The 11201-nt window shown below is 33.1% G+C and overlaps 1 protein-coding gene across 8 annotated transcripts in view; it reads left to right on the forward strand.

The window, feature by feature from the left end:
* LOC135223682 (uncharacterized) overlaps nt 1-10988 on the forward strand; it is a 283252-nt gene extending 272264 nt beyond the window's left edge. For all 8 annotated transcript variants that reach the window (XM_064262368.1, XM_064262370.1, XM_064262366.1 and 5 more), the window contains one exon: nt 190-10988. In XM_064262368.1, coding sequence (XP_064118438.1) covers nt 190-601 — 412 coding nt within the window. In that variant the 3' untranslated portion in view covers nt 602-10988. The remainder of the gene's footprint in view (nt 1-189) is intronic.
* The last annotated feature ends 213 nt before the right edge of the window (nt 10989-11201 follow it).

The following is an 11201-nucleotide window of genomic DNA, read 5'->3' on the forward strand; positions in this document are numbered from 1 at the left end:
ATTTCAGGTTCCCATAAGCATCAGCTATTAACTAGAGCTTATTTTAATTCTTCATGAGTGCCAGTTATTAACTAATGCATATTACAGTTCCCCATGAGCTCCTGTTATTAACTAAGGCTTCAGTAGCCTTCATCAAAAGAATTTAAAATATGTATAGAAGCTGATCAATCACCTTGCTATTCCTTCCAGGTATCCTGTGGATGAAAATACTTGTGGCTCTGGAAACATCACTGAAGATGATGAAGATGATGATGGGCTCAGCGAACCCGAATGCATTCCCGACGAGGCTGTACGGGAACAGTACATGTTTATGGGGAACCTGTATACCCTAACACACATACGCACCGATGCTGACAAAACTGAGCCAAAAGTCGACATCGAGATCCCACCCAAACCAGATAAAGTTGTTGAAGATGGGTACAAATTCAATGGCTCTGCAATATCAGAGGATAATGTTGCTAGTCAAGAGAGTGAGGTTGTCAACAAGGACAGTAATTCTGACAAGCAAGGCTCAAGGCCAGTCTCAAGGTCTTCCACATCTCCTAGACCAGCTTCCTTGATTCTTAGGTCAGTTTTCCCCGTCGAGACCACACCTGAATGACACCTTTCATGTAGGTGCCCAGGACTGGCGTTCCTGTGTTCCAACATGCCATTGAGAAGGACCTCGCTGGGAATGGCCACCGGCCCAAACGTTCCTTATCCAAGGAGTGTCCTAGCACTTGTGGTCCCTCTGCCAAATATAACTCAAATGTGGTGCAATATATATATTACATATACTGTCATTAGTGTCAGTTAGTGCTATTACTTCAATTTTATATTGATAACTGTACTATTTAACAAAGGGGAAAACGTTGCTGTTTGTGCATGGTCTATTTTAAGGAGACCATTTTGTGCTTTTGTTCAGATGAAGAAATCTGATAAAACTTTTCTAATAACAGTACTTCTAGATGCCCATATACAAAGTGATATTTTTAGATGTTACTGTTGGCTGCTAGATTACTCAGCAGATATCTAGACTTCAAATATAAAAAATGTTTTACTTGATGCAGAAACTTTAGACAGTGAAGCTCAAAATGTGTTTGTGATTGTTTTTCCCACAAAGATAACTTATGACTTTATAAGTTTTAATTTTGGCCAACACAAAACAAGGACTGGAGTATCCACAACAGCCAGTTATGGCAAAATTACCATGATCTGGAATCATTCATTGACATGCACACAGAAAACCAAAACAATCACAGTGTCGGATCCTAAGAGTTAAGGAGTCACAGTATTTAAGAATGTGTCAGTTATTGCTTTAGGTTCACCTCAGGAGAAGATGAGAACTTCATTTTCCCAAAAGGTGGTACTGTACCAGGAATTGGCTCTGCTGCCACTTATACTTCTGTCTTTCAAAACTGATCAGATAAGACCCATTTTCTGGTTTGGTTTTTCCTCTGCAAAATTGGTTTTAGATATTGAAATATTTTGACATAGTTCTAATAAATTACTGGTCTAACCCATAGATTTGATGGTGGAAATTTCATTTGTTATATAGGTAAACAGCCCTCATTTTCCTCTGAAATATGCTTATCATAACACATCTAGCCAATGTCCTTGTGCCAAATATATAAAGAAATAGTTTTATTGATTTTCCATAAATTCATAGTCGTTCCTAGGAACCTAGGAACCATTTGCAATATGATATTCAGTGTTATTTTAAAAGCAAGAAACAGTTTTCAGTATAAATATAAGTGAATAATGAATTCAGAACTTCCGTTAAAAGTTTAATATTTTGTATGGTAAGCAGTGATGACATACTGGTCTAAATAATGCTTAGTTTATATGTAAGAGTAAATATAAAATTAAAAAGTCATTTACTATATAAAAGGAAGAAAAATGTAATTTACTCAACATTGATTCTAATCTAAGTGAAACTGAAATCTCCCAGCAATTGTAATGTGGTATTTTTTATATATATATTTCTCTGAGGTAACACAAAAACCTCACATAATTAAAGCAAGTGTATTTTAGTTTATCTTTGCAGATGGAACCTGTAGCTGAAATTTTGGCTTGTCTCAACTAGAAATATCAATTTCTAGATCCATGAGTTTGTGATTGGTGCACTTTAATAGGTCTAATGTTAAAATCGCCTCATTTTCATTTGTCTTCAGTTGTCAGTTTCTGCTTGGTTGCACATTACATTTTTCTTTTTTTACTTTATTTAAAACTCTGGATGCAGTAACTTTCTTTTTCATTGAATTTACAGAGGATCCTCATTAGGTAATGGAGTGCAAGCATTTGTTTAGAGGTACATCCCATAATGGTAGAATTTTACATGTTCCCAAAATTAACTCTCATGTTCTGATGATTTTTGTTGTAATTTGGATGGTATTCACACTCATTTGCATGAGATGGCTCACTTTTCATGTTATCCCCCCTTTTCCCAATACAACCCCAGAGGGGAGCCTGAGAAATCGGGTGTTTTAAGACAAGGAATCCATAGCAACTTGAAATAATGAGGCTGTAACCAATCTGAAGTTACTGAAAGCTTATCTTACAAGAGTATTTTGTGGTTATGCTGGAGAAGTCCTCATCTGACTATCAAGATAAATCATAACCTTATCTTGCCTATAATACAGTGGCCTATTCTAGCTGGATTAAGGGTTTGTTCCTAGAACATTCCTGATAGTACTGTATCATGAATTTACTCTTTGACTTAATTAGCACATTTAGACTGTCCAGGTCATGTACTAGCTTTTCTAGCCAAGCCTAGGCTATATAGAAACTATGTAAAGGTGAAGTATCCATGTCGCTCACAGTGGATACATCAGCTGCGTGTTCATTGTATTGTAAGTCTAAGCCTTGGGCACGTGATCTAGCCTAACTTGAATTGTGCCCAGCAAGCTCTTCAAGTATAATTGCATTAGTAATTTTTTTCATTTTTTTTCTTCAAGGTTTGCAAATGTCAACTTGAAGTAAAATAAATTTTTAAAAAAACTGCTCATGTAAAGATTTACTAGTAAGTCACCTCTGTTTCACCGAAAGTGACTAACAATTCACAAATAATATTTACAAAAAGACCACTTGGTAGAGAGAATATCACTCCCAGGGATAATAACCTGAATACATGAACTTGAACCAGTGAATATATGAATCACAGTTTAAATATTTTGAGTTCATACTAGAAAAATTGGTAAAGTTATTACCTAGCTATTACCAGTATAATCTTAACATGGAAGGGAAGCCAGTTAAGCTATTATGTAATACCTCATCTCTTTGTTATAGGTAGAGTGATGTCCATTGGAAGAAATCATTTTGATACAATATTTTCCCAATGTTACACAACTTGGAAAGATTGCCTAATGAGTATATCTGGCAAGTTTTAGCAAATTTTATTTCCCTTTCATGAGAATTTTGCCAATGCACACAGGGAGAAAAATCATGACCTCCTAACTGTTTATGTAAAAGAATAAGTAGCCCAGTCAGAGAACAATCTTGAGTAATTCCAATCTACTTGAGCCAATGAGAAATATCCAAAAATTGGTGAAAGGTTTATAAAAAAAGAGTTCATACAGTATTGTGATAAGTCTTGGAATTGTAAGCCTGCTGATTCGTTTTCATAGTGAAATAAATTGACATGGTATATGGAAAACTCTTCTTCATTATCAGAAATATAAATATAAAAACTGTTGTAACATTAAAAATGAACCAATGCCATTATTAAAATGTTATGACTTGATATCATTCACGTTGAATCCTAGTGGATGAACATTGTAGTTGGTGAGATTTTTTGTTTAGCAATGACTTCTCTGCCATAATTATCTAGAAAAATGTTTGGAAGGAAAGGTAAACACTAGAGTGTTGAAACCCAGAACAATTAAATTATCTGAGATACATTGAATATTTGCAGAAAGAAGATATATTTTTTAGGTAAGGCTAACATTAAGAATTCTCATGAATATGGATTCTATAAATTGAGTCATTTTTCAAATGCTATGGCCAATATGTGTACCCTAGTTCAGAAAAAAAAACAAGAAAACAAAAGGGGAAAGATCTAACAAGGCTCAGCCTGTAAGCAAAATGGACTGGGATTTTTATGCAAAAACTATTTCATTTCTAGTATTATCACCATGCCATTTTATAAAGTTGTTCAGTTGTCTGTACCTACAAAGCTGCTCCTGACATTTGTGTTTTATGGACCGTACATCTAGATTCTTACTAAACTAATGAAGTTTAAGTTTCAAGAGATTCATTTGAGTCCAAGTTTATAGTCATGATACTAAAGGTTGTGCCATAGTAGTAGTAGTTGCTCTCTCTCTCTCTCTCTCTCTCTCTCTCTCTCTCTCTCTCTCTCTCTCTCTCTCTCTCTCAAACATGTCCATGGCATTGGGCATCAGCTGGTGTGAGGTACAGTACTTGAATTCCATTCATTTATAATTATAACATTGATATACCTCCAGAATGTGTAATTCTTTGCCACCTTGTATATCCTGAATCATTTTATCCAACTTATTATTTTTTACGAGGAAGGCTGGTCATCACATAAGAAGTTGTCAACTCCATACACATCTTTCTTTGCTATAAAACAGTTGATTCCCTTACTACCTTCAAGTTATTCTCAAAGTATGACTTTTATGTTATAGATTCATCAGCATTAACTTTTTCAGTTGAATATTGACTCAGTCTGACTTCAGCGTCTTGTTAAAAGTATGCAATTTCATTAGCTGCATTCACTTTTGTTTGGATTCTGATAAAAATACTATAGAATTTTGGCATTTTTGACATATCAAGATATTTGTTGGCTTAATATTTTCTGATGGGAATTTAGGAAATTGTACTCCAGAAAAGACGGTTATAATGGAAAGGATGTTAGCACATGATCTTGATGCTGTAAATTTGTCATTTCCTTTACATTGCGTGTGGTTTCATTTCCATAACGTTTTGTAGTAAAAAGTCTTCAAAATGGTGCAAAGATGTATTTTTTAACAATTTCTGTGGAACTTTTCTTATAGATGCAGTTAAGATTTTATTCGTAACTTGTATCCCTAAGATATAATTGGATGAAATTACACAAATCAAGTTTCCAAATTTCTCAGCAGGTCTACTGCAAGTGTCAACACACTTCAGCGGCACTGATATTTTCTTCCTATTATTAGAGTATGTACTTTTTTTGAAATAATTTGTCATTTTTAATAGGTTCATGAAAATTTACAGTTACTCCTTAGAAGGAGTGTCTGGGATACATGGTAAGATGGGCCTATTATTAAGAGTGCATACTGTTTTTGCAATGATTTGTCAGTTTCAATAGGTTCATGCAAATTTACAGTTGCTCCTTAGAAAGAGTGCCTGGGAAACATGCTAAGATGGGCAATACAGACTGACTGCTTGATTCACAGTACGATTATTCAAATATCACCCACATTATTATCCCATACCTTCATTTTAGCATTAAATCATGTTTTTACTAAAATTTGAATTTATTTATTTTGCATTTAATCATCAACATCGTGATTGTTGTGCAGCATTGCTCAATATAGAAATTAATAGAATTATGGACCTCACCTTAATAATAACATTGGTCTCTAAAAACTCCAGATGAAGAGAATCCACTTTCACAGATGATGGAAGTTCAGGACACTGAATTTTAATATTTCAGCAAATACAAATAGCATTCTAATATGTTATGTGAGTACTACATATTGTACATAGGAAAGCATGCAAGTTCTGAAATACAACATTACATATGTCATTATATTTCAATATTGATTTTGGCATCAGTGTATGACTTTTCAGTGTTGAATTCAACATCTGTCAACTCAGTAGATATACAGGTCATTTTGACCTTGAGAATTGCAACCTGTTTGGTTTTTCAATGAACACAAGTCAGTTTTAGAAATTATATTAATGACAAATATTGTTAAATATTTCTTTGTCAGTATTTAGTTTTTATACCTCTACTTATGGAGATTTTAGTGATTTTTTTCTATAGGTAAGCATTCTTTTATTGAGGCATATTATTATGTAATGGCTATCTGACTATAGCACTGAATCACTTGGGTTGTGTTTGTTAAAAATCATCAATATGGTTGTCAAATCCAATACACATTGGTTGTCTTGTAGTGTAGCAGGCATGTAATTTTAGTGGATTTTTTGTTCCATTCACCATGTGTATGTAAAATATAACAAAAATATAGGTCTGGCCATGGTGCTTTAAAGATCATTCCATATTATAACTTTCTAGTCAGATGCTATATCATTCGGTTTTATGTTCATCTTGCTTTAATAACCATACAATTTTGGAGGGCAGTTTCATTGTGTTAGCCTGACTCCTGTAAAGGTTTGGTCTTTTCATAGGTCATACCAGTGAGATGGCATTCTTTACTTCCTGACTATGGTAAAATGATGTCCATGCCATTTAATTGTCTTTTGGCTAGAAACTGACTGCATTAACCCACATCAGTCACTTGGCCTTTCGTGGGCTTTCCTGTTCTGAGATCTGAGTCACTCAAGTAGTTTTCTTGAAATGCCCCAAGAATATACTGTTCTTCCTTGATTGGTAAAGGATTTTCCTTCTGTGACATCACTAAGCACTTATTAGCTAAGAGTCCTGGTGTCATTCTCAGTGTTCATATTTTATTTATGTGATGGGCAGGTGGCTTTAGTTGCTGGGAGAGGTGTGCTTTTTAAGTCAACAGAAGAAACAAGCACCACCTACGTATTTTATTGTGCTGCACCTTGCAGTAACTTAATTTTTTTTATTTTCTAACTACGTAATACCCTACAATGTATAAATAGGTATGTATGAAGTGGTACAATGTGGATTGCAGTACGTATTAATTTTCATAGTTAGATTTGTAAAGATATTAAAAATTGAATAGGAATTGGTAAAAATTATACGTACAATGAAAATTTGACAGAAGCCTAAAATAAGTTTGTAAATGCACATTATTTATATAAAGAGAATACGATAAAGTTATTAGTGTAAAAACAATGAATCCAACAGACAGACAGCCGAAGTGCAGTAGGACGGATACCTTTCATCTTTCATGTAATCAGTACGTACAGTGAACACCCCATATTCACGGACTCCAGATTTGCAGACTCACGTATTCGCGGACTCTGTATTCGCAGACTCACATATTCGCGGATTTCTCTCTGGAACATATACGCCTATTATTATCGGAAAATTTGCCTATTCGTTGTATTTTCTTTGAGAAACATCCTCAAATTCATGTTTTTTTTCATCAATTTCATCATAAAATGCACTTCTTGTGGTAAAACTATTTTAAAAACCAGGTTCTATGTATAAACATTTTTAGTGGGTTTTTCTTGAATTTTAACTTACAAAATATGCAGTTTTAAGCGTTTTTAAAGAGCTTCAACTATTCGTGGATTCTAGCTATCTGGGGAGCCTCTGGTACGCATCCCTCGTGAATAGTACAGGTGGAACACTTTATACACAGGTTAACAAGCTGATCTTGCAAGGAAATACTAGATGTGAGATCAGTTTTACCAATGGTCATCACATGATCAAACTGGGTGCTGACTTCGATATATTTAGTTTAATTGTGGTAGTGCCCCATGAGCATGTTTTCTGGCACCTTTTTAGCACTGTTCACTAATCTGTACACCAAGTAGTCACTATGATTGGCAACATGAGGGGAAGCATTTTTCGAAAGTGATGCCATGTAAGCATGAACATACATTACGAGCATTATAATCTTATCATCAGCATTGGTTATTTGGTGCAAAAAAACATATTGGTAAACATGTTCATGAAATGCTGCTTGAAATTTTGAAGCCTATATAATTTCTTCCCAAGTAGTAAAAAATATTCTTTGCAGTGGGAAAGAGATACTTGGCACCATATCAGATAAGGAGAGGAAGAGGCACTAGATGATGAAATGTTGTACCCCAAAGTTCATTATGATTTTAAATATAATTCCCATATGTTATAACTTAAAATTCTATAAGGAAAAGGTATTCATCTGCTATTATTATTATTTATATTGTTATTATTTCAGGTGTAATAGGCTATCATTTTGAAGGTGACACATAAATATTTAATAACCACTTAAAGTAGTAACAGTAGGTTTATCATTAATAAGACTGATTGGTAAGTCCATTAATGTTTTTGATACAGAGGCTATGGCAGATATATTGTATCAAAACATAATTTCAGTCTATGATAATAGCTATACTTTCAAGTCTGCTATGACTCCTTCCAAAATATGTAATTGGTTGCAGTTAATAGTCATGAAATTTGTATTTAATGCTCATTTTAGATTATAAGTTTATGGTAATATCCAGTTACTCTGTGTATGTACTTTCATTCATTATAATTTATAGGTTGCTGATAGGAAATTTGTTTAAAATTATTTGAATTTTTAAGGTAATTTCAATTTATTGCACACTGTGAATTCATTGTAAGTTTTTAATAGCCTAAGTATTTCCATTGTTATGAATATGTTTACAGAAATGAGAGTTTTAGTATATCACTAATGTCAATGCATTGTACAATGACCATCCATTTTAGTTCTTTATGGGCAACATTCATTGTACAGTAACTGCAAAACTTTATATTGGTACATTGGACACTGGTTAAATTGCAGTTTCTTCTATCAACGTAAATTACAATTTCAGTTTATTTTGACATTTGTTTTTTACTGTAGCATTTTTGTGTTTTTCATATTGGTCATTCATTCTGATATTCTGATATAAATAATACTTATTTCCACCGCAAATTTCATCTCGATATATTCAGAGTAATTTTCTCTTTGTATATACTTACTCTAATCTGGTTGTTTCACAAACTGCTTCAAAGTTATTTGTAAGATTTTCATTGTTGGTGTTCTCACCAAAGCTGTTATCACTTTAGATTGGCCTTAATTATAAGCAAATTAAAGTAGATACCTAATTTCATATTCAATATGTATTTCAACTCATTAAAAAGTGTTTTTAAGTTTTATTTTATTTTGAATTACTTAGAAAATTTGTTCATAGTAACTTCTGGTAGAAGCCAATGTAATTTGTTTTACAATTTCTTAAACTGTAACTTGAATTTCTTTATCAAGGTTTTATATAATATGGAATTTTCAGTTGTCAAGATATGTACATGCTTTATAATAGCTTTCTACAATACGTACTGAAATTTTTTATTTTCAAGATGATGATACATAATTTTGACCTTTTCTCTAATTAAATCTAAGGCATTCAAGTTTAATATCTTAGTAATTTATTTTTCAGGATTTCAAGTTAAGTTAAATGACAATGGCAAATTCTCAGTGTTCAGAATAAGTTTGAACTGTAATTTTTGCTCTCAGATTCTTGTAGTAGTGTCAAATTGACATTCTGGCACACTCAAGATTGTGATCACTACATGTTGGCTAATATTTGTAAATTTATTTTACTGAGTAATTTGCTACTAAAGGTACTGTATCTCAGAAACAAGTTTTTATGTCTAGACTCCTTTACCACCTACTTTCAAGGCCATTAATGTTCCCTGTTTATCCTGATTGCTTGTAGGTTGTAAAATGTTGTTGTAAACACAATAAATATTAATTATTATAGGGACAAAATAAGCACATATTCCATCTGTATCCTAGTTGGATATACATTTACATATCAGATACTATATTTTAACAATATGGTCATTAATTAAATTTACAACATAGTGACTAATTGGTTTAAAACTTACTGAATTGTTGGGTATAGCTTTAAGGGGAGAAGGTTACGGAGCCAGAGTTTTCTTAAAAGGGGACAGAGGGCATATAAGAATTTAACGTTGCTATATTAATTAATGGTAGATATATACCTAAAGACTTTAGCTAGACTAGATCATTTGTTAGGAGTTGTAAGAAATAAAAAGAATTTTAAGAAGATTCTATCGTTGATTATTGGCAGAACTTTTAATAGGCAGTTATCTGTATCATAAATAATGTACAGTACATTTTTAATATGTTTTGCAAGATAATTAAAGACTCAAGATTATTAGATCTTTATATAAGCTGCTTGACAACCTCGACAACTTTCACTACATACTCGTAGAACACTTTTCTTGGGGCCTTAAACCTGTAGACAATTTCCCATGGGTTGTCTTCCTATAAAGGCAAAAAGAATAAAATTGGGGATATCTTGTAAGAAAAGTCACCATGTTATTTTTCTTTGCCTTTTTGGAGAGCCCTAGCACCCTATTTGCCTTTTTCATTCCTATTTCAATAATTCATGGCCTTCTACTTTATATGGATATTTATCAACTGCATCTCATATGGATATTTACAAAAGGCATCTCAGTGATATTACAAGGATATAAGTGGGTACAGTATTATTTTGATGGTGATAGTGCCCACGTGGTATAATATTCTAGGGGAACTATCTGAAGTATTTCAGCTCGCAGGCCAGCACGAACTAAGGGCAGATACAGTATCCAAACAGTTCTTGCCAGTTATTCGATATGTAGAATTGTCCCACAATTTGAAATATATAAAGCATAAACCTCTCAAATTTCTTTTAAAAAAAGAATACTGGAAATATGTTATATTCCTTGGTCTTTTGAGAATCCTAGAAAAATTTGATTTAATATACAATTATTTGAATATTAATATCACAGTGGCATTTTGGCTGTTTGTATGCTTGACCAATTGACAAAGAGACTTCAGCTACTGTATGTTGAATCACCCTTGAAGAAAAAATACAGATAGGATGTTGAAACAAATATCATTTAAGTGATTGTTGTAATTAAGCTGTAGGCGACAGTGGGAGCCAAGAAATTACGTACAAGGGAATTTAGTATTAAGAGACATTCTTTTCTCTCTCAAGATGATCCAAAATGAAAGTGGAATTTTGAATATGATTGCCTGCATAGACCTCTGAGGTATTTGTAGGTAAAATAACACTTACTTATTTTGTATCTTATCTGAATTGAAATTTATTCTTGATTTTTGTAATGCAGTTTCACTTTGATTTAAAGTTATGTAAGGATCATATGAAAATAAATTTCTATCTTATATGTAGTTTTGAAATTCACCTTTTTTGCGTCCCTACGGTCAGGACAGTTTAGCCTTGATTGCTACCATAGCATAGTAAGAAGTACCATCGGGACATTTCTGCCTCAAGAAGAGAAAGTTACGTATGTAGTACTTGGGGCATTGAATATACACCATCATGCCCCAAAGCTAAGCAACAAACACAAAAGGATTATGAAACCTTAAGGTAAGAAA

Source organism: Macrobrachium nipponense, chromosome 10 (assembly GCF_015104395.2).
Source record: "Macrobrachium nipponense isolate FS-2020 chromosome 10, ASM1510439v2, whole genome shotgun sequence".
Classification (NCBI taxonomy): Eukaryota; Metazoa; Arthropoda; class Malacostraca; order Decapoda; family Palaemonidae; genus Macrobrachium; species Macrobrachium nipponense.